The sequence below is a fragment of the Rhincodon typus genome, chromosome 29 (assembly GCF_021869965.1).
Source record: "Rhincodon typus isolate 14 chromosome 29, sRhiTyp1.1, whole genome shotgun sequence".
NCBI classification, from domain to species: Eukaryota; Metazoa; Chordata; class Chondrichthyes; order Orectolobiformes; family Rhincodontidae; genus Rhincodon; species Rhincodon typus.
The window spans coordinates 32101234-32126509 of NC_063360.1; the positions used below are offsets into that span (position 1 = coordinate 32101234).

Sequence of the window (25276 nt, forward strand, 5' to 3'; positions counted from 1 at the left end):
GCTCAGCTTTACATGGTATTGTTGTAATATGGGCTTCTTTCTACCTTACAGAATCAATATTGATACTATAAAGTTTAAAGAATGGAAGATGTGCATTAACCTATCATCTATCATAACATTAGGAACTTTAACAAGGAACTTTAACTTGTACAAGATGATGAGAGGCATAGATAGAGTGGATAGCCAGAGACTTTTCTCAGGGCGGAAAAGACTATTACGAGGGGGTATAATTTCAAGGTGATTGGAGAAAGGTACAGGGGAGATGTCAGAGGTAGGTTCTTTACACAGAGAGTGGTGGGCATGTGGAATGCGCTGTCGGCGGTGATAGTGGAGTCAGATACATTAGGGACATTTAAGGGACTCTTGGATAGGCACATGGAGGATAGTAAAATGTAGGGTATGCAGGGTAGTTTGATCTTAGTAGGATAATAGGTCGGCACAACATCGTGGGCCGAAGGGCCTGTACTGTGCTGTACTGTTCCATATTCTATATTCTGTGTTCTTAACATTTACCTGAGAGGGCCCTCACCTGGTCCAGATGACAATACTCGGACAGTGCAATGCCCCTTCTATATTACCCTGGGATGTTAACAATGATGGAGCTGCCCACTAATACAGCTCCTCCTAAGGTGGCTCGGAGCACTGCAGTGACCGTGGCCACCATTGTCAGCACTTCTGCACAGTCTGCTACTTTAGGTCTGGCAATGGGCAGGTTAACTTCATAGACCCATTCACACAGCCTGGCAATGCCCATCTGTCGCAATGCCTCCCCACAACATCAGAACCTGATTGGCACATCTTACAGTGATGTACAGCTCCATGACTTACCACACACATCTTAGAGTGACTTACAGCTGTGAAATGAGTGGCTTAGATTCTGGCAATGAGGGAATCCAGTCATAAAATTGCTTCAAAAGCGGAAGTTGCTGGTAAAGCTCAGCAGGTCTGGCAGCACTTGTGAAGAAAACATCAGAGTTAACCTTTCGGTTCCGGTGACCCTTCCTCAGAGTTTGGGGGAAGGGTCACTGGACCCAAAACATTAACTCTGATATTTTCTTCCCAGATGCTGCCAGACCTGCCGAGCTTTTCCAGCAACTTCTGTTTTTGTTCCTTATTTACAGCATTCGCAGTTTTTTCGGTTTTTATAAAATCGCTTCACCTTTGAAGAAATTTGAATTGCATTGAATTACAGGGAGCTGACAGTACAGAAAGAGAATATTTGGCCCAATTGGTCTATCATACTGTTTATGCTTCACACAAACTTCTCAGACCATGACAAATTATGGTGAAGGGTGCCTATATTGAATTTTCAGCACCTTGGCCCAGCACATCCATGCTGGAGGTTCCATTCCACTCTACTTCATTGAAACCCATCAGCACATCTGTTGTAGAAGGCACTGGTTGTGAGAGGTTTAGTTCTGAGAATGTATTAATCTCCAACCAATTTGATAATATCATATGGACTTAGGTGGGTTAAGGTAGAACATCTTAGGGTCTTGTTGGGTTTCCTAGTGGTCTTAATAAAAATGTCTAATTTAGCAATGTAACTTGAACCTGAATGTTATCATGCAATAAATTACATATTGTTTAAGAGAGAGCCTATTTTAATTCGATTTACTACTAGCAGGCCCTTAGATCAAAGGCAAGAGGATAACGGCAGCAAACTACCCCAACCACAAGTTGGTACTATTTGGCATCACAACACATTTGACATGGTGATCACTGGCATCCATCATTGCTTAATACAACAGTAAGAATCCCAGTGGAGCCAGTAGCGGGACTGGACATTCACAACTTTGAAAACTTAATCAATTGAAGAACTATTTATACAAGAAATCAGCAGCTATAACAGCAGAATGGTCAAACACCTTGCTGAAAAGATTGTCAAGGGAGAAACAGCACTCAATAATAAAGTCTCCACTTCAGACCAGGCAAGGGAAGCACATAAGTATGAGCCAGAAGCTAGTCACAGCTTGCAGCTATAGATTCCATTGGGAAGTGAGGATGGGTAGGAGCAATCCTGATTAGGCATTCAGTTAAGTAATTATCAAGCATAGGGACTACGTGAATAAAGTTAAAACTCCCTTTAATGTTTTGATGTTAAAAAGGGAGCACTGACATCTCATAAAGAGTATACGATCATCACAAGTAGATGCAACAAATCATGGCTACAGAAGTGAAAATATAAGGCATAGAATTAAATTAAACTGAGGTACCAGCTGCAATAAGGCATGAAGTAAAGTCACGAAGCCAGAATTATGGTGATAAAGTGCAATCTAAAATCCTTAACAGAGCCTAATCAAAGATAGTAAGGAGGCTATTGAGGCTCAAATGGTTGGGAGAACCTTAATTTAAACCACGGTTCTTGCTGAAGAATTTATTAGGGCTGCAGGCAGCAGGCTGCAGGCTTTACTTGGGAAAGTTGTTGAAAAGGATGGCCATGGTTTGTGAGGCTGAATGGCAGGAAATCATCCATTTTTGTCCACAATAAAGCAGAAAACCTCCATTTTGTCTGCATATAGTGGAGCATCTCCATTTTGACTGCAAAATTGCAGGTAAAACCCAGCAAGCTGTACAGACACACATCTTTACTATATTTGAGTTTAAAACCTTTTGGGCAAGGAAAGTAAAATAGCACTGCTATACTGAAGAAGTAAGAATCTACTTGTGAACAAAAATAAAACAACATTGAGATACTACAGATTTTAAAAGCTTCAGAGTAAGAAGAATGAATAATCAAATTGGCAAATAAATAAGCGAAACAAAAGAAAGAATAGATCATTTTTGATAAAAATCTACAAGATTTTAACAGTTGCTTTTATCTGAGACCAAATAAAACTCTTGAAAGAGCATAATATGTTGAAAGAGTTCAGTATCATTGAATCCATAGATATTAATGGTCTCTCTCTACAGGTTAGTGGAAAACTGACTATGCAAATTTGACATCGGACTTCATGAAAGACAGAACTGTTACTGTGATATGGATGAGTGTTTGTCAGAATTATTATAGTCCATAAGACATTTGACTTTTGAGAAAGCTAGTCAGATTGTATTGGGAGTCAAAATTAGGAAGAATCACAGAAAACGTCCATTCGGAGAAGGACAACTTATTACAGGGGAGCGACAGAATCCATTCAGTTTCTAAGTCGTAAAAACATTAAAGACTCACATGGCAAATGAATACTGAGAATAGACCCAACAGCAGATACTGAAAGTCAGTGTCACAACAATGGAACAATGAAGCCTCACAAGCAATGTCATGTCCAGCTAATGTAAAGGATATATCTGTAAAACTACAGGTCACTTCCAGAAAATGAGTAGAAGTTGTACATAGCTATAGAGTAGCAAAAGTCAAACAACTGCTCATGCAAGGATGGTAAATCCGTACAGCCATCAACATTAACTCGAACCAACTCAGGTTTGACAGAACCTCTTGAGGTAAATGGATACCTCATTAATTGTAAGCTTGATGCAGGAGTCAATGTCACTGACTTATCAGATGTTTTACTGTGGGGGAAGATAAACAGAAGTTACACCCTATAGAGGTGATCCAAGTCGAACAGCTCTCAGGATTAAAGCAACTCTACAACACACCACTGTCAGGTAGAGAATGCACATGTAACTTTTAATCGAGGAACCTCACCCCAAGCATGTGTGCATGTCTTGCTCTCACCTTCTTGAAGTAGCAGAAGGAGTTGGAATAACTATAATGGATATTAAATAGATCAGTAGGGACCACGTTATGCCAAAGGCAAGCTTCTCTGAGAAGAACTGATCTGGGACAAACAGTTGTTGAACAACCAGACAAGGAACAACTAGCAGAACATTTCATCAGCCTTCCTAGACTCATGAATCCAAAACAATAAAAGAATATATTGGGATTAAATAAGATTGCACTAGAAATGCATTTCATACAGCTGAGTAAAACCTGATTGATGAAGGCAGAATGACGGATGTGATCTATAAGGACTTCTGTAAGGCGTTCAACAAGGTTCCACATGGTAAACTAGTAAACAAGGTTAGATCACATGGAATATAGGGAGAACGGGCGGCATAGTGACTCAGTGGTTAGCACTGCTGCCTCACAGCACCAGGGACCTGTGTTTGATTCCACCCTCGGGTGACTGCCTGTGTGGAGTTTGCACATTTTCCCCGTGTCTGCGTGGGTTTCCTCCGGGTGCTCCGGTTTCCTCCCACAGTCCAAAGATGTGCAGGCTAGATGGATTGGCCATGTTAAATTGCCCGTAGTGTTCAGGGATGTGTAGATTAGGTGGGTTACAGGGGGATGGGTCTGGGTGGGATGCTCTGAGGGTCGGTGTGGACTTGTTGGGCCAAAGAGCCTGTTTCCACACTGTCGGGATTCTATGATCTATTATCTATGAACTAGCCATTTGGGTACAGAACTGGTTAGAAGGAAGGAGACAGAGGGTGGTGATGGAGGGCTTGCTTTTCAGACTGGAGGCCTATGACCAGCAATGTACCACAAGGAATGGTGCTGGGTCCACTGCTTTTTGTTATTTATATAAATGATTTGGATGTGAACATAGGAGATATGGTTAGTAAGTTTGCAGACGTCACTAAAATTGGAGGTGTAGTGGACAGTGAAGAAGGTTACCTCAGAGTACAATGGGACATTGATCAGATGGGCCAATGGACCGAGGAGTGGAAGGTGGAGTTTAATTCAGATAAATGTGAGGTGCTGCATTTTGGAAAGACAAATCAGGGCAGAACTTATACAATTAATGGTACTGGGGAGTGTTGCTGAACAAAGAGATCTTAGAATGCAGCTTCATAGGTCCTTGAAAGTGGAGTCGCAGGTAGACAGAATAGTGAAGAATGTGTTTGGTACGCTTGCCTTTATTGGTCAGTTCACTAAGTATAGGAGTGGGGAGGTCATGTTGCTGCTGTACAGGACATTGGTTAGGCCACTTTTGGAATACCGCAAGCAATTCTGGCCTCCCTGCTATAGGAAGGACGTTGTGTAACTTGAAAGGATTCAGAAAAGATTTACAAGGATGTTGCCAAGGTTGGAGGATTTGAGCTACAGAGAGAGGCTGAATAAGCTGGCGCTATTTTCCCTGGAGCGTCAGAGGCTGAGGGTGACCTTACAGAAGTTTATAAAATCATGAGGGGCATGGATAGGGTGAATAGCCAAGGTCTTTTCCCCAGGGTAGGGGAGTCCAAAACTAGAGGGGCGTAGGTTTAAGGTGAGAGGGGACAGATTTAAAAGGGACCTAAGGGGTAACTTTTTCACTCAGAGGGTGGTGCATATATGGAATGAACTGCCAGAGCACGTGGTGGAGGCTGGTGCAATGCAACATTTAAAAGGTATCTGGATGGATATATGAATAGGAAGGGTTTCGAGTGATATGGGTTAAATGCTGGCAAATGAGACTAAATTAATTTAGGATATCTGGTTGGCGTGGATGAGTTGGACCGAAGAGTCTGTTTCCATGCTGTACAGCTCAATGACTCAGTGGCCCGGAAGCCATACTAGGCTCAAGCAAATTCAACAAGAATGAAAGACTGACCAGGAATATATTACCAATAGTTTTGAATTTCTGCACCGGCTAAGGTTATCATGAAGGTCCTGCCTTCTTAACCTTGCCCCTGACTTGAGGCATGGTGAATCTCACTTTAAACTCACCATCAGCTGTCTATCTCTCTTTAATAAGAGACCTATGGACCTCTGAGACAATGCTGACTTTACCTGTTAGCTTTATTGTGTTGTAGTATGGCCAGTGCAAAGGTTGATTGACTTGGCTCAAAGCACAATATTTAGCACTGACAGCATTTCACAATCATAGACATCTTACCAGTGTAACTAGCAATTCTGGTTTTCCTTTGCAAAGCTATCTTTGAAAAGTTACAGCAGGGCCATTGTGAATGCCAAATGTACAAACAGGGTCCAAAAGGCAGCGTGGTGGCCAGAGACCTCAAAAGCAAAGGAAGATGTCATTATCCATTGTGAAATTTCTAATTACACAGGACTGTCAGCACTAGGAAACAGTCCTATCATCACTATTCAGATAACAAGAACCAATATAGTTTGTGAGATGATGTAAACAAGGACAAGGAGAAAGAATAGTACAACCCACTTGAGTCTTTAAACGAAATTATTCAGATGCAAACACAACCTGATGAACAAGCCTTAATAAGATTCACACTTAATGTTAGAAGATGAAACAGCACATGTTTAAGAAGAACATTTTAATTCTTCAACTTCCAAGGAAGATTTATCAGTACCAGTGGCAGAGCTGAGTCAGCAGCAATCCTCAAGTAGCACTTCTGATGCTGTGAACATATTAGATTTACCAGTAAGACAACCACAGAGAGGGAATGAAGACATTCAATGTAATTTACAAGTTGAAGAGTTTGCATATCTCAGTACAGATATGTCAGTGCTTAAGAATACAAGTCTGCTCACACAGCCTGAACACGGGCTATGTATGATTCCATGGGAATGAACATCAAGATGGGATGACCAACGTCTATAGATTCAGGACATAGGCAACAAGCCACTGTCTGATCCAGAAATCCAGGATTCCGCATGAGGGTAAATACCTGTTTCAACAGAGAATCCATCTTCTGAGAGGGAAATTCATGAGGTCACAGCTCCCTCAGATGATATATGGGACAGGGAAGAGTTCTGTTGCATCAGTAAAGCAGTAAATCACCAGATTCAGCAGGTATGATATCTTTACTGAACGACATCCAAAAATGCAAGATTCTCTGATGTGGAGAGACTTTACAGACTGTGCAGGGTCAAGAAGAAAATCAAGGTGAACAGTCCTCAAACCAAAGATCTACCAGACTTCAATTCTGTAGAAAATGCATTGTAAAATTTTCAGATCGCCTAAACTTGTGAAGTCAGACAGTTTGGATGAGATAGGGAAGTGATAAATGTAATTATATACATGAATGTATAGCTGTTAACTTTGGGAGAGATTTTAAAACAGTAATGGTTCTGAAAAGGTAAATGTTGAAGGCCCCATTAAGCCCCAACTAATCCAATGTCATAATCAGGACTTTGGTGGGGATGAAGATGAAAACTTGCTGAAGACAAGGTCAGGCGGTCATCCTAGCAACAATATCTAACTTAGTAATGTAACTTGGCAAAAAAACAAAATACTGTGGATGCTGGAGATCTGGGATAAAAGCAGGGAATGCTGGAGAAACATAGCAGTCTGGTAGTATGCGTGTTGAGAAAAACAGATTTGATGCTTCAAGTCTCCTATCGCTCTTTATCAGAACTCAACATAACTTGTACCTGACTGCAATCATACAATAAACTACACACAACAGAAGTGCCTCTTCTTGTTAAGACTCACTAATGATATATTTCTATTACTGTAAACTATGCAGGTCCTTAGGCACAGTCAAGAAAAAAGGATGGCAATAGCAAGCTACCCAACAATAAGCGGGCAGCAGTTGGCATTATAGTGCCTATGACAATATCCTTCTATTCCTTTCTCTTTTTTTTGTGTTGATCCAACTTCTACTTAAATGCATCAAAGCTATTAACATTAACAACTATTAAATGTGTTTGTGAGTGCTCTATTCAAACCACACTCTGCGTAAAGATATTTTTTTCTGGATTCCCTATTGGATTTAGTAGAAGCCGTCTTCCATTTATGGTTTCCAGTTTTGGATTGCCACACAAGTGTAAGTTCTTCTTGAGAAAGGACCCCAGATGTTTTGGCTTTTCAGATTTGGAGTCATGTCCTTCATACTGAAATTTTCAAGAGTTCTGTGAGATAAGGCACTTTTCTTTTAAACTTGAGAGTTTGCGAGATGGAGGCCAATAACATTAGTGCTCAATTAGTGCACTTTCAGCAGTGCCAATGATCAAAGGTAAAAAATAAACCACAACTTGTTAATCACCAGCGGTCTGCTGTGATGCTTTACAGTGGCATTTCCGCATCTCTTTAGGTGCCTCCCCGTGGTTCCAGAGAAGAGATTGCTTCTGCAATCGATGCCACCAAAGAAGAAACCTAACTACTGTCCCAATTGTTATGGGATCTTGCCATGCACAAAATATTCTACCATGATCAGTTCAACAACACACCAAAAGTAATTCATTGTACCGTGCACTGTTGTGGGGACATTGCAAAGAAAAGCAGGAAGACACTAAATCAATGAACACTTTCTCTTATAACTGTTCACGTATCATTTGACTTGAGTTTGGTTCTGACTGTTCTGGCCTGTACTGATGGTCGTGGGGTATTTTACGCCATTGACACACTAATTGATTGCACTTTGCCAAGTTAACATTACAACTTGGTTAGTTTGAGACCTTCATTTTTGTAGAATGGGATTTCAACCATAAAAGCTACAATCTGGGGGCGAAAGATTGTCTGGATCCCACCAGGCATTTGACAAGTCAACAGAATAATAAGCAGGCTCCAGATGACCAGCACTGAGATGTGAATGTTTACACAGGGATTAAATGATGCTGACGAGAGCTGCCGACAATAGCATCTGCTAACTGTGCAGTTCTTAAAGGCACAATGACAAAACTAACTGAGCTCTGATTCAAACTAGGGTATTTCACCAGTTGCAAATGAAAATCTGTTTACAGAAAAGCAGGAATGGAGGAAATTCTAGATTATAATACTGCAGTGAGTTGAAATTTATATAGGGTGGATCTTTCCTAAAACCATAAATCATCATAGAATCCCTACAGTGTGGAAACAGGCCATTCAGACCAACAAGACCACACCACCCCTCCGAACAGCATCCCACCCAGACCCACCCCCCTACCCTTTCCCTGTAACCCTTCATTTCCCATGTCTAATGGGCAACTTAGCATGGCCAATCCATCTAACCTGCACATCTTTGGACTGTGGGAGGAAATGGGAACACCCGGAGGAAACCCACACAGACACGAGGAGAATGTGCAAACTCCACACAGACAGTCGCCCGAGGGTGGAATCAAACCTGGGTCCCTGGTGCTGTGAGGCAGCAGTACCAACCACTGAGCCACTGTGCTACCCTATATATTGCTTTCTCAAATGATAAAATACTGGGTGACACAATGCCTTACGATATTGGGCGATGTACTTTACTGTGGAGGGGCAGCTCAGATAGCACCCATGGGTGACCTGCGATTTGAGCTAGTGTGGCCAACTCTAGGACAGTTCATCATATGACCCCCTGTGTCCAGCTGTCCTGCCATTGGTTCAATGACATTTCATGACCCTATTGACCAAAAGTCTTTTCTTCTCATTATTTTGATTAAAAAAGGCAAACGTGTTCAAAGGAAGAAAAGAATAATTATAATGCTCCATTGGTCTTCTCACAGATTTCATGGGTAACTGTGTCCTTCAGTTTCCTGGAGACTCCAGACCAGTTCTGGAGGGTTACCAATCTCACTCCGAACCAACTTTCTGTTTTTGAACAGCTGGTGGGTGAGATCGGAGGCTACAATGTGATCTTGTCCACAGATAAATCCATATCAGGACACTTGTTAGCAACAGCTGCTTGAGTTACAACATCAGCTAATGCAAACAAGGGATTTAAAATGTTTCACATGAAGGTATAAACCTCCAAAGTCATACAACTATCATGCTCTGTGGTCAAATTCTCAGAGCTCCAGCCCTGTGGGACCAGCTTCACTCATGGACTGTAGTGGCTCACTGATGGCCCACCACCATCTTAAGAGTCACCGAGGATGGTCTCGTCTCTCCCTAACTCTGGAACCTCTTTCCTGGTGAAAGCCTCTGAGATTTTCATGCTCATCCAAAGCTTGTCACATTAATCTCTCCACTATTGGCAGCTGAGCCATCGGCTCCCTATGTCCTGAGCTTTAAACTCACCACTGCCCAAAAACCTTGCTTACCACTCCCTCTCCTCCTGTAAGAGAATCTTTAAAACTCACCTCTTTCACCAAACTTTTGCTCATCTGTCCTTATCCGATTAAGTGTCAAATCTTGTTGGCATTACTCCTGCGAAGAAGCTTGGGAACATTTCACTGCATCAGATACACTGCAATAGATGCCGGACCTGCCAATTACTTAACTTATTGGGTCATCAAGGACAATAAATTCTTATCGTTATTCATTCAGAACATGGACATCACTATCTGGGCCAGTATTTATTGCCCATCCCTAGCTGTCCTGGAGAAGGTGGTGGTAAAGCTGCCTTCTTGAACTGCAGTAGTCTGTGTGGTTTTGGTAAACCCGCGTGCAGTTGGAGAGGGAATTCCAGGATTTTGACCCAGTGACAGTGAAGGAACGGTGATATATTTCCAAGCCAAGGTGGTGAGTGACTTGGAGAGGAACTTGCAGGGGGTGGCATTCCCATGTATCTGCTGCCCTTGTCCTTCTAGATGGAAGTGGCCGTGGGTTTGGAAGGTGAGACAACAAGGTGCAGAGCTGGATGAACACAGCAGGCCAAGCAGTGCTGTCTGAGGATCTTTGGTGAATTTCTGCAGTGCATCTTGTAGATAGTACACACTGCTGCTCCTGAGTGTCGGTGGTGGACGGAGTAGATGCTTGTGAATGTGGTGCCAATCAAGCGGCTGCTTTATCCCAGATGGCATCAAGCCTCTTGAGTGTTGTTGGAGCTGCACCCATCCAGGCAAGGGGAGTATTCTACCACACTCCCGACTTGTGTCTTGTAGATGGTGGACAGGGTCTAGGGATTCAGGAGGTGAATTAGTCACTGCACTATTCCTGATCTCTGGCCTGCTCTTGGAGCCACAGTATTTATATGGCGGATCCTATTCAGAATGTCCAACCTGGCATTCCAATGTACGTGTATTGATGTTATGTTACTGCAGGAACTCAACAAACAACTATTGTCTGACTGCTAAGTCCTCACGAGCAATCAGCTGTTAATTGCCAGATGGGTAAAGAAAATGACTCACCATCTCGACAAATGGGTCAACACTTGGGCTGCTGCCACTGGTCTCGGACTAAGGTCAGGCACAGCCTGTGAGGCACTCTGTGGCTGAATACCCCACTAACGATAGCAATCCATGTTTACACACAAAGAACAGTCGCTTGTGGAGGCACGGTGTCTCCTGGCCGTCATGAAACTGCATCCCAAGAAAAGCCAACGTCTTCGGCACAGTCCACAACCCCAACTGGCTATTCATCTGTGGATGGCGCCACAGTTCAGTCTATGACACTAAACTAAACCCTCACTCTACCCTACCTTCCAGATGCAAAACATCAGTGTTAATCCCCCATAGTGAGCAAGTGGTTTGTGGGGGAGCTGATTATCATACAGTTACCAAATGTGCTGTGGCAGAAGGTTCAAATCCCACTCCAGAAGTTTCAGCAGATAATATAGGCTGATAATGCAGTGCTTTACATAGGACAAGTTGCATTGTTGGAGGTGCTGTCTTTCAGATGAGGCAGTAAATGAGGCCCCATCTGATCCTACAGAAGAGCATAAGAGATCTCCCTGAGACAGTCGGGAAAGACCAATATATAAGGCCTTTCAGTCATAGTGTGCTGAGTGGCTGGTAATTTACAGATCCCCTCAAGCTCTATGCTTGTCACTGAGTACATATCACATGCATTGCAGCTGGATCCTGATGAAGAGTGTAAACCCGAAATGGCGAGTTTCTTGCTCCTCCGATGCTGCCTGACCTGCTGTGTTTATCCAGCTCCACACTGTATCAACTTGCAACTGGACTGAAGTGTTGAAGAGTGCAAAATGCTCATTGAACAAAAGTTATATTTCAGCTGCAATGTCTGATATACGAGAGTTACCTCTGAGCCCCAAATGGGCAGGTCTCAACTTTCTTTATCAGTGAGAAGAGAAGACAATTAATCTTCTATAGATGAGCCAAAAGGAAATTTAATACCTGAAGATTGTCCAATTTGAAATATGTTGGAAAATGCTTTTTGATGTTTTATGAATAAAGCATATTTCTGCCAAGAGAAGAAAACGAAACCGTGCACTATTCAGGGAAGAGCAGAGGGTATCTCCCAATGTCCAGGACAATATTTTACAGAAGTCCAGAATTGTTGTGATGCAGACGGAGGCCATTCCGTCCATCAAACCTGCACCAGCTCTCTGAGCATTTTATTATTGTGCCAATCCCCTACATCTGCTCCTGTAACACTGCACGTTGCCTCGATTTAAATAATCATCCATAGCCCTCTTGTATGCCTCAAATAACCTGCATCACCATACCTCCAGGCTGCCCATTGCAGATGCTAACTACTCGCTGCATGAAAGTGTTTTTTTTTATTCCTCCATCCAACACCTAACTAAGATGACTTGGTCATTATCATATTGCTGTTGTGGGAGCTTGCTGTGTGCAAATTGGCTGCCTCATTCCCTACATTCTAACAGGGACTATAGTTCAAAACCATTTCATTGGCTCTGAAGCTGTTGCGAAAGGTGCTATACAAGTTCACCTTCCTATCAGAAGGCTGAAGGGATCAGGCACCTCTGACGGTTTAGCATCAGGAGCGTCTTCACTTGCCGTTGAGATGTTCACAGAGATACATACCGCATGAGCATAGGAGCTGTAGGTGTTGTTGAACTGCAGCGGGATCGGGTTGAACATCCCAAACTGACCCACCATGTGCTGCATGCGCCTCAGGGTGCGTTCCTTGTCTGTGTCGGCAAACTTCACCACGAGGCTGGAGGACGCCCCCTGGAAATACACATATACAAAAAAAACAGTCAACAACATAGATCAACTCACCCACCTTCCTGTCTCTATTGCATGAACTTGTCCACTGAATAACAGAGTCCAGCCGTTCATATCCAGTTAAACTCATTTGTTGATTGAGGGATACAGTTTGTTGTCTGACACCAGGGGACTGACTCTGCATGTGGTTGTGGAGTATAAAGTTGAGCACTCATTATGTAATGGTACTAAGGGATTAAATGCTTGTCCTGTGCTTAACAAAATTAGTTACTTTACAATCTGTGCCAAATATTAATGCAACTATTCACCCAATTATTCTTTAGGAATATCCTTCCTATAGCAGGAAGGCCAGAATTGCATGCAGTATTCCAAAAGTGGCCTAACCAATGTCCTGTACAGCCATGACACAACCTCCCAACTCCTATACTCAATGGGTTGAGAAATGATTTACAAGGATGTTGCCAGGTTTGGAGGGTTTGAGCTACAGGGAGAGGCTGAATAGGCTGGGGCTATTTTCCCTGGAGCGTCAGAGGCTGAGGGGTGACCTTATAGAGGTTTATAAAATCATGAGGGGCATGGATATGGTGAATGGACAAGGTCTTTTGCCCGGAGTGGGGGAGTCCAAAACTAGAGGGCATAGGTTTAAGGTGAGAGGAGAAGGATTTAAAAGGGACTTAAGGGGCAATTTTTTCACGCAGAGGGTGTTGCGTGTATGAAATGAGCTGCCAGAGGAAGTGATGGAGGCTGGTACGATTACAACATTTAAAAGGCATCAGGATGGGTATATGTGTAGGAAGGCTTTAGAGGGATATGGGCCAAATGCTGGCAAATGGGACTAGTTTTATTTAGGATGTCTGGTCAAGTTGGCCTGAAGTATCTGTTTCCGTGCTGCACAGCTGTATGACTCTATGACTCTATGACTCTATGAGGGATGTCTCAGGAGAGATAATGAGAAAAATACATTGAAACCTTTAAAGATACGTTGTCTTCACTGTAAGTAAATCTGATCAAGATCATGGTAAGATTTTAAAGTATTTCCCATTAAAATGAGATAAAAAGCCTCCCTCCAACTTTTCCTTAATGCCTTCACATTGTAATTCTTGTTAACACCTCACTCAGCAACCATTCTTCCTGTAGGAGTCTACAAATTGGGTGTGTGGCTGTGGGAGGAATAGCAAGCCAAGATCAATTTTTTAAAAATGCATTCTTTCAGAGGATTTGAAAGACACTAGCTGGGCTGGAATTTATTGTCCGTTCCTTGAGAAGGTGGTGGTGAACCATCGCACTCCATGCAAGTGCACTCTCGGTGCTGTCAGGAATGGAGTTCCTGGTTTTTGGCCCAACAGCAATGAAAGAATGATCTTATTGTTCCAGGTCAGGATGGTGTGAGGCTTGGAGGGGAACTTGTGGGTGTTAGTGTTCCTAAGTATCTTTCTCTTTTAAGAGGGTAGAGACTGTAGATTTGAAATATACTGTCTAAAGAACCTTAACAAGTGGCTCGGGTGCAATTTGCAGATGGTATGCACCGTGTGGAGGGAGTGTTTAAGGATTGACACACTTTGCAAGGAGGCATTTCCACTGTAAATTGTCCAATTGTCTAATGAGGTGGTGGTGGGGACAGCTGGAGAGGGTGGAGGCTTCAGCACCAACTTTAAGGGATCCTGGATTCTCAGCTTTCTGACCCACAGACTGCAATCAGTGAAGATAGACAACAGCACATCCTCCATGATAATCCTCAACACTAGCGCCCCGCAAGAATGCGTTCTCAGCCCCTACTGTACTCCTTGTACACCCACAACTGTGTAGCCAAATTCCGTATGAATGCCATCTACAAGTTGGCTGACAACACCACCGTGATAGGCCGGATATTGAACAGCAATGGGTCAGAATACAGGAAGGAGATAGAGAGCTTGGTGTCATGGTGCAATGATTACGAACTCTCTCTCAATGTCAGCAAAACAAAAGAACTAATCATTGACTTCAGGAAGAAAGGATGATGACTCACTCCTATCTACAACAACAGAGCTGAGTTGGAGATGGTCGAAAGTGTCAAGTTCCTAGGAGTGACAAGAACCAACAATCTGTCCTGGACTTCCCCACATAGACGAGATGGTCAAGAAGGCACAACAACGCCTCCTTCCTCAGGTAGCTCAGGAAATTTGGCATGTCCATAAGGACCCTCACCAACTTCTACAGATGCACAGTAGAATGCATTCCATCTGAGTGCATAACAGCCTGGTACGGCAACTGCTTTGCCCAGGACCATAAGAAACTACAGAAAGCTTTGTGCACAGCCCAGGCCATCATGGAAGCCAACCTCCCATCCATGGAATCCATCTACACTTCTCACTGCTGCAGAAAGGCTACCAACATCATCAAAGACCCCCTCCTACCCTAGTAATGCTCTCTTCCAACCTCTTCAATCAGGCAGAAGATACAGAGGCCTGAACACATGCAACAACAGGTTCAAGTACAGCGTGTTCCATGCTATTATTAGACAAGCTGAATGGACCTCTCTAATTTCAAGTAATTGTTAATGTTGCTAATGTTGATCTTGCTTTGTGCACCTCCTATACAGCCATAACCTTTGTCTAAGCACCCTATGATCCGTACGTCCTTGTTTGCTATGATCTGCTTTTACTATTCAGAAAACAAAGCTTTTCACTGTACTTAGGTACATGTGACTACAATAAATCAAATCAAATCAAATCATCGGCAGCTTAGAAGGTGGAGGGAGTGACTCAACTTGAGGACAAGAAGAAATTTCCTGCCAAGAAGAAATTTCAATTAACTGAGGTCAGGGGAGCAGTAAAGTGAACAAACCAGGCCAGAGTTTGAGCAGCTACTTAATTAGTGAATGTGTTGCCTGCTGGTGTGTGTCTTGGTATCTTTAGCAACCAATTACTGCTCAACAGTTGAGCTATTAAGCTGAACCCATTCATTTCAAAATATTATTCTTAGTCTTTTGGACTAATGTTCATCCCCTCTGTGGAAATAGCAAACTATTTAGATGTGCAGTGTAAGAATAACAAAGAACAAGTAAAGGACACTTTTAAATTTGCTTTACCACAGCGGAGCTATAGTTACCCTGTGCTTAATGGATTTTTTATGCCTTTAAATGATCAGTTTTAAGTTAAATGTGGGTTTTGTGCTCCTAGAATGCCTTGGACTGAGGGATACAGATGCTCAGGAACTGAACACCTTCTATGCCAAACCCTGAGTGCCATCATCAAACGCTGCAAGGTCATGTACCCAACCTCTACAGCACTTCCTAGATAAATGCGCCAGCTCTTATATTTCTTGGCACCTACCCTGAATGTTGTCATTCACAATTGCCAATCAGTGCCCCTGTCTTGGCTTGAATGAAAGATAACTGAATCACAGAATTGTTCCAGCTCAGAACAAGGCCATTCAGTCCATCCTACCTGCACCAGCTCTTCAAACGAGCATCATTACCTAGTGCTCATCTCCTGCTTTTCCCCCTGCACATCTGCACACGATTTCTATCCAAATAATCATCCAATGCACTCTGGAATGTTTCAATTGAACCTGCCTCCTCCACGTTTCCAGGCAGTGCATTCCATACCCTATGTGTGAAAAAGTTTATTCTCGCATCATCCTTGCTTCCTTTGCACATCACTTTAAATCTACACCCTCTCATTCTTGTCCCCTTTACAAGCAGGGACATTTCGCAAATCTCTCAACCTTCTTCTCTCCAAGTAGAACAGTCCCAACTTCTTCAAACTGCCCTCCTTTAGTTCGTAATGTCTTATCAATGTAAAAAGATCCATTTAGAAAGCACCAAACAAACTGGAATATATTTGATTACTTGTCTGTCAGCATCAGACAGTGTCACACTGTCGTTAATTTGGACAGAGAGCTTTATTAATTACGATAGATGTTAAACTGGCACCCAAAAAGGTTTGAATGTATTACTGTCTTGTGCAATCTGTTTGAGGTCACCATCCAGACCTCACACAATCACCTCCTGTGTCAGGCTAAGGGGCAGCAGAGACACAATGAAACTCACCGCCATTGTCTGACTGCCATGTAGTGCGTTAATGGCCGCCTGGGCTTCAGCGTGTGTGGAGAACTTCACAAATGCACAACCTGCAGAAATTAAATCAGGATGGGGGAGAGACAACAAAGGTAGAATTAGCACGTACAGCAGAGAGAGAGAGAGAGGCCATCCAGTCCAGATGGTCTTTGCTGGTACTTACATTCCACACAAGCCTCCCTGCAGCCAATTTCATCCAACTTCATCAGTGTTTCTTTCTATTCCTTCCTCCCTCATGTGTTTATCAAACTTCCCCTTAGGTTCTGCATGGTAGACTTATTAGTAAAGTTAGGTCACATGGGATTCAGGGTGATCTTGCCAATTGGATACATAATTGATTTAACGGCAGGAGGCAGAGACTGGGAGTGGAGGGCTGCTTTTCAGACTGAAGGGCTGTCACCTGTAGTATTTCACAGGGATCGGTTCTGGGTCCTTTGTTGTTTGTCATCTATATAAATGATTTGGATGAGAATGTAGAAGGCATGATTAGTAAGTTTGCAGACGACACCAGAATTGGTGGCATGGTAGACAGTGGAGAAGGTTTTCCAGGATTATAAAAGGATCTTCATCAAATGCGTCAATGTGCTAATGGAGTTCAATCTGGATAAATGTGAGATATTGCATTTTGGTACAACAAACAAGGGTAGGGCTTATACAATTAATAGTAAGGCCTTGGGTAGTATTGTAGAATAGAGGGACTTAGGGGTTCAGGTACATAATTCTTTGAAATTTGCATCACATATAGACAGGGTGATAAGAAAGGCATTTGCATGCTTGTCTTCATTGCTCAATCCTTTGAGTAAAGGAGTTGGGAAGTCATGTTGAGGTTGTACAGGACATCGGTGAGGCATCTTCCAGAATACTGTGTCCAATTCTGGTTGCCCAGTTATAGAAAGGATATTGTTAAGCTGGAGAGGGTTCAGAAAAGATTTACCAGGATATTGCCGGGTATGGAAGATTTGAGTCATAAAGACGGGCTGGGTAGGCTGGGGCTTTTTTCACTGGCGTGTAGGAGGTTGGGAGGTGACCTTATAGAAGTTTACAAAATAATGAGAGGTATAGATAGAGTTAATGGTAGTTGCCTTTTCCCTAGGATGGGGGATTTCAAGGCTAGGGGGCACATTTTTAAGGTGAGAGGAGAAAGATTTAAAAAAGACATGGGGGTAAATTTTTTACACAGAGGGTGGTTCACATGTGGAATGAACTTCTTGAGGAAGTGGTGGATGTGGGTACAATTACAATGTTTAAAAGACATTTGGATAAATGCATGAATAGATAAGGTTTGGAGGGATATGGGCCAGGAGCAGGCGGGGGGACTAGTTTATTTTGGGATTATGTTCAACATGGACTGGTTGGACCAAAGGGTCTGTTTCCGGTCTGTATGACTCTATGACTGTATGCATCGTTGCCATTTGCCTCAAATGGTCGCATATTCTACATTCTCTCCTGGGGAAAATAAGCTTCTCCTGAACTTGCCCTTCGATTTAGAAACTGTTTAATATTTATGGCCCAATTTTTGGTCTCTGCCATAAGTAGAAACCTCGTTTCAATGTCTCCCCGACTGAACTCCTTCAAGAGAACACAGATCTAATCTATTCAGTCTTTCCTGATAGCTACAAGTTCACAGTTCTAGTACCATTTCAAACTGAAACCACTAAATACTCAAAAACCCTGATGCCCCCATCCATGCTATTGATGGCTACTGACTCACCTTTGCTGTTGCCATCAGGTCCTCGTAAAACTGTGCATTCCTCTATGACACCAAAAGATTCAAAGAGTCTGTACACATCATCCTCTGTCTGTTGTTTGTTTAGCATGCCCACAAATAATTTTCTGTCTTCTGAAACAAAGAGATATATTATTTAGTATATTGCAGAACCTGCTGATCCGTATCTAGGAGTGGAGTTGTTTACAGCAAACTGTGGCTTTGTGTTAATTCTTTTTTGATCGTCAAGGTAAGAGGTATTTTTGGAGCATTTTGTCATTTTCAGGCCATTCAAACATTTCCTGATCATGCCCAGTACAGCCAAAGTGATCACCATGTCCCATCCCCCTCCACCCCAACCACCACCTCCATCTCTAGAACGCAAATCATAGAACAGAGTCATCACAGTAACAGCACAGAAGGAGGTTATTCAGCCTGTTGTGTCTGTGCAATTTGTTCTCAAGAGCAACTTGGCAAGTCCTACTCGCCTGTCGTTTCCCACAGCCCTGCAAACATTTTCTCTTTAAATAATTATCAACTTCCTTTTGCATGCCTTGATTGAAGCTGCCCCCACCACACTCTCAGCAGTGCATTCCACACCCCAACTATTCAAAACATAAAAAATGTTTTTCCTCATGTCACAATTGCTTCCTTTGCCAATCTCCTTAAAATTGGTGTCATCTGCTACTTGCCGATGAGTCATAGAGTCATAGAGGTATATAGCACAGAAACAGACCTTTTGGTTCAACTTGTCTATGCTGACCTGATATCCTAAATTAATCTAGCCCCATTTGCCAGCATTTGGCCCATATCCCCCTAAACCCTTCCTGTTCATATACCCATCCAGATGCCTTTTAAATATTGTAACTGTACCAGCCTCCACCTCTGGCAGCTTGTTTCATACACACACCACCCTCTGCTTGAAAATGTTGTCTGTTACGTCCTTTTTAAATCTTTCCCATCTCACCTTAAACCTATGCCCTCTAGTTTTGGACTCCCCTACCCCAGGGTAAAGGCCATGGCTATTCACCCTATCCATGCCCCTCATGGTTTTATAAACCTCTGTAAGGTCGACCCTCAATCTCCGACACTCTGGGGAAAATAGCCCCAGCCTATTCAGCCTCTCCCTATAGCTCAACCCTCCAACCCTGGCAACATCCTTGTAAATCTTTTCTGAATCCTTTCAAGTATCACAACATCCTTCCTATAGCAGGGAGAACAGAATTGCATGCAGTATTCCAACAGTGGCCTAACCAATATCCTGTACGGCCTTATGAGTACAGTTTTTTCCCCTATCTACTCCATCCAATCTCCTGACTCCCTTGTCCGCTCCGCACTCCCCTCCAGCCCCACCACACCCTGCACTTTTCCCTGCAACCGCAGGAAGTGCTACACCTGCCCCCATACCTCCTCCCTCACCCCCATCCCAGGCCCCAAGAAGACTTTCCACTCAAGCAGATGTTCACCTGCACATCTGCCAATGTGGTATACTGCATCCGCTGTACCCAGTGTGGCTTCCTCTACATCGGGGAAACCAAGCGGAGGCTCGGGGACCACTTTGCAGAACACCTACACTCGGTTCGCAATAAACAACTGCACCTCCCAGTCGCGAACCATTTCAACTACCCCTCCCATTCCTCAGACGACATGTCCATCCTGGGCCTCCTGCAGTGCCACAACGATGCCACCCGAAGGTTGCAGGAACAGCAACTCATATTCCGCTTGGGAACCCTGCAGCCCAATGGTATCAATGTGGATTTCATAAGCTTCAAAATCTCCCCTCTCCCTACCGCATCCCAAAACCAGTCCAGCTCGTCCCCGCCTCCCTAACCTGTTCTTCCTCCCACCTATCCCCTCCTCCCACCTCAAGCCGCACCCCCATCTCCTATCTACAATCCTCATCCCACCCCCTTGACCTGTCTGTCCTCCCTGGACTGACCTATCCCCTCCCTAACTCCCCACATACACTCACCTTTACTGGCTCCATCCCCGCCTCTTCGACCTGTTTGTTTCCTCTCCACCTATCCTCTCCTCTCTCCATCTTCTATCCGCCTCCCACTCTCTCCCTATTTATTTCAGAATCCCCTTCCCCTCCCCCATTTCTGATGAAGGGTCTAGGCCCGAAACGTCAGCCTTTCTGCTCCTATGATGCTGCCTGGCCTGCTGTGTTCATCCAGCTCTGCACCTTGTTGTCTCCATCCAATCTCCTCTTAGTTTTGAAAACCTCCAACCTTATTTCTCCTCAGTACCCAATATGGATCCTATCCAGACCTGTTGGCATTCTGTTTTGAGGACCACAAACTTTTTAAGCCCACTCTCTTTGTCTATTTAATCCAATGAAAACCTACCATCTCAGATAGGATTGGAACCACCATTCTGGTATTTACTGAATTGAAAAACTGTGTATAAAAGAGAACATTAGCACATAAGAAATAGGAGCATGAGGAAACCATTCAGCCCCAGCATTCAATAATCTGATCTGCTCAAGATAGAAGGAACATTTTTTCACACTGAGCAATAAATACCAAGAATCCAATACCCATGAAGGTAGTGGAAGCAGAGACTACCAATGATTTCAATAGAAAATTGGACGGATACTTCGAGCAAATAAACGTGCAGGGCTATGAGGATTAAGGAGTGGGTTGACTGCTCCAAGGAGACTGGGCTGAATGGACACCTTCTGTGCTGTTGTAAACATTACAAATTTATAAAAAGGACTTAAATAAGATGAACCATAACACTGATAACAAGCCCTTCCAAGAACACGAGAAATCGGAGCAGGGGTAAGCTGCATAGCCTATCAGACCAGCTCCACCACTCGATACTATCCCGTCTGATCTTAAGCCTCAGCTCCATCTTCCAGTCCATTCTCCATGTCCCTTGATTTCCCAAGAGACCAAGTATCTGTCTACCTCAGCCTTAAATATATTCAATGAGAGGAGCAAGCACAGCCCTCTGGGGTGGATAACTCTGAAGATTGACAACGTTTGAATGAAGAAATGTCCCCCCATTTCAATCCTGAATGATCGGCCCCTTATCCTGAGATTCTGGCAATAAGGGGCTGGATGATTTAGGAGGGAGGTAAAGAGAAAATTCCTTCACAGCAACCTAATGTCTACAAGAACAAAATAATGCAGCAAATGCGGCAATTGTTTTTCATTCTCTTCCAGTCGCCTTTTATCATCAGAAGTCCCAGTCACGATGAGCTAAGACTACTTGACACTGAAGACTGCGTCATTTCCATTCCAATGTCACTAATCTCAGGAGTCACAGTTAGGGCATGTCACTTAAATTTAAATTCTACCATTCCAAAGCAGATCACACACCCCATTAACAAGGATTGCAGTCTGGGATTGCACCCAGGAGGCTTTTAACTGAGAAATCTCAACAAACACCCACATTGCAGAGCGCGCCAAGGTTGAAAAGAGTTAAGAGACAAGGAAATAGATCAGGAAGTAATAATCAGGCAATGTCAATGTGAAGTTTAAAAAAGAGTTTTGAGATATTAAGAGGAAGGAAACACTGGGGGTCGAGCTTATGCTCCAGTGATCTCATAAACCAGCACCATCAATCAGCTCTCTGTTGAGCTTCCATGATAATCAATTTGCAGAGCAATTAAGGTAAAAAGCACAACTTATACATACATTAAAACAATTGCAAGAGATGATTCAGCGCTGCGAGAGGTAATGGAACTGAAAGAGGTTTAATACCATGTGAATTGAATGGAATAGGCTTTGGGACAAGATGACTCAAGTGAAATGATATCCATGTTACCATGAAACAGATTGCCACATGTTTCAAAAGATACTAATGTAAAATTGTATTTGACAGCAAAATACTATGATTCAACACTGTACTCAGTAACTCTATCAGCAACAGTGATCTCCATTGTAGTTTCCACCTGTACAATGTTTTGGTGGCTGGAAAATGCTGAAGGCCATTGCTCAGACACCTGCTCATAATGAGAAAAAAATTGTTTTCAGATTACACTGTAGAGCTTTATGAAAACAGTTGCAAGCTCTCCAGTGAAATCATTCTGCAACACACAAACAAAAACAGAATGAGAATTACCCAAAGTGGCTTTTTATCAGGTTATGGAGAAAGGGGCAGAGATGCAGGATTAATAAATACCGTGGCTACACATGCAGGTGAGAAGCTGAGTAACTCACCTCCTGACGCCCCCCAAAATCTGCCAACCATCTGCAACATATAAGTCAGGAATGCAACAGAATATGTGGATTGGCCATGTTAAATTGCTGATACTGTCCAAGGATGTGTTGGTTAGGTTGGTTAGCTATTGGCAACGTAGGGTTAAAGGGATAGAGCAGGGGTGTGTCTGGGTGGGACGCTCTTCAGACGGTCAGTGTGGACTCAATGGGCTGAATGGCCTGCTTCATCACCATAAGGATTCTATGATTCTATGAATATTCGTGAGTTACCTGGATTGGTGCAGCACTAACGACAGTCAAAGAGCTCGATACCATCCACGACAAAATAGCTTGCTTGATCAGCCCCCTATCCACCAGCATAAACATTCAGTCCCTCCACCACAGTGGTAGTTGTGTGCCTCATGTAAAAACTGCACTGCAGCAACTCTGCAAGACTCTACAACAGCACCACCCAATCCTACAGCATCTACCACCGAGAAGGGCAAGGACAGAAGATGTACAGGGGCATCTTGCCTACAAGTACCCCTCCAAGATACAAACACCCTGATTGGAACTATCTTGTCATTCCCTCGTTGTCACTGAGTCAAAAACCTGGAATTTTTTCCCATGTCATAACAATGGGTGCACTTACACCAAATAGACGAGCAATTCAAGAAGCCAGCTCACCACCACCTTCTCACTGACAATTCAGGTTGGGCAAGAAATGCTAGCCTTGTTTGCAATTCTTATATCTCATAAGCAAATAAATCGAATTGTATAGCTCTTCCTAAGAGCCAGCACAGGCACAATGGGCTGAACTGCCTTCTTCTACGCTATGTCATCTTATTATCCCCTTTTATATACATATGTGTTTTCCCATTTAGCAAACATTTAATGTCACTAAGACATGGTGGACTCAACGGCATTAAACTGCAACCTGAAATCCTCAAGATATGATCAAGATATAAAGGAAGGACAGGACTGGCAGCTCGACATTCCAGGGTACAGAAGTTTCAGGCGTGATGTGGGGGGGTGGGGAGGTGAAAAAGAGAGGTGGGGGCATTGCATTATTGATAAAGAAAACCATCATTGTAGTGATGAAGGAGGATGTGCTAGAAAGGTCTTCAAATGAGGCCATTTGGGTGGAGCTTAGAATTTAAAAAAAGGGGGGGATTTGCTGGAATCATACTACAGGCCTCTCAACAGTCAGAGGGAGATAGAGGAGCAGATTGTAGGCAAAATATAAAAGAGGTGTGAGAGAAATAGGGTTATTATTGATATTATTGACTTTAACTTTGCTAAGATCAACCGGGATCATCTTAGTGTGAAAGGATTAGATGGGGCAGAATTTTTAAAGTACATCCAGGAGAGCTTTTTGTGCTAGCACGTAGATAGTCTTACTAGAGATGAGGCAGCGTTAGACCTAATCCAAAGGAATGAAGCTGGTCAAGAGGGTGAAGTCTCAGTGGGCAAAAATTTTAGGGATAGTGACCATAACTCTGTGTAGCTTCATTCAGGAAAGGAATAAGGATATCGCAGAATTTAAGTGCTGATTTCAATATCATTAGATAGGATCTGGCAAACATAAAGTGGACTTGTTAGACTTGGAAACTGGGTGTCTTAGAAGTAGTATATTGTGAGTTCAGGGCCAGCATGTTCCTTGAAGAGTGAAGGGCAAGGCAGCAAGTTCAGGGAACCCCGAGATGTCAGGGGATATCGAGAGTTGGATAAAGATAAAGAAGGAAACATATGTAGCGTATAGCTCATCCAAAAGTCTAGAAAGTGCAGGAGGTTGCTTGAAAAGGAAATTAGGTGGGCTAAGAGGGGCCACAAATATCTTTGGCAGATGGGATCAAGGAAAACCCCATGGCTTTTTATAGTTATAGAAACAGTAAGAGGATTACCAGGGAAAGAGTGGAGCCGATTAGTGACCAAGGGGGCAGCCTGTACATCTAGCCAGTGGATGTAGGTGATGTCTTAAATGTAAACTTCTCATCTGTATCGATGGAAGAGAAAGCTATTGTAGCTGTGGATATCGGTTGGGATGGTGAGGTCTGAGGTCGAATAAAGATTAATAATGAGGAGATATTAAATATTTTAGCGTGCATGGCAGTGCATAAATCGCCAGGGCCTGATGAGATGTATCCCAGACTGCTATGGGAGGTAAGGGAGGAGATTTCCAGGGTCTTGTTGAAGACATTTAATACTTCAATGACCACAGGTGAAGCCTCAGATGACTGGGGGGTAGCTAATGTGGTTCCTTTGCTTAAGAAGGGCAGCAGGGATAGGCCAGGCAATTACAGACCAATTAGTCTGATGTCATTGGCAGGGAAATTATTGAAAAAAATTCTGAGGGACAGGATTAATCAATATTTGGAAAGGCAAGGATTGATCAGGGATCGTCAGCAAGGACTTTTTTTGAAGAGGGAAATCCTGTCTGACTAATTTCATTGAGTTTTTTTGAAAAGGTGACTAAGTATATTGATGAGGTTAATGCAGTTGATGTTAATTTCCATGGACTTCAGTGAGGCCTTCAATGAGTCCCCACATGGAAGGCTGGTCCAAAAGCTGATGGATCCAAGGCAAGTTGGCAAACTGGATCTAAAACTGGCTCACAAACAGGAGGCAAAGGGTGATATTGGAGGGGTAGTAGGAACTGCAGATGCTAGAGAATCTGAGGTAACAAGGCGTAGAGCTGGATGAACACAGCAGGCCAAGCAGCATCAGAGGAGCAGGAAGGCTGACATTTG

The 25276-nt window shown here is 43.3% G+C and overlaps 1 protein-coding gene across 1 annotated transcript in view; it reads right to left on the reverse strand.

Annotated features, from left to right (window-relative positions):
• Positions 1 to 25276, reverse strand: part of LOC109937945 (CUGBP Elav-like family member 4) — a 447062-nt gene that overhangs the window by 47542 nt on the left and 374244 nt on the right. The window contains exons 4-6 of the mRNA XM_048614051.1: positions 18385 to 18513; positions 16647 to 16726; positions 12473 to 12619 (exon numbers count right to left, since the gene is read on the reverse strand). Of these exons, the coding sequence (XP_048470008.1) occupies positions 12473 to 12619; positions 16647 to 16726; positions 18385 to 18513 (356 nt within the window). The remainder of the gene's footprint in view (positions 1 to 12472; positions 12620 to 16646; positions 16727 to 18384; positions 18514 to 25276) is intronic.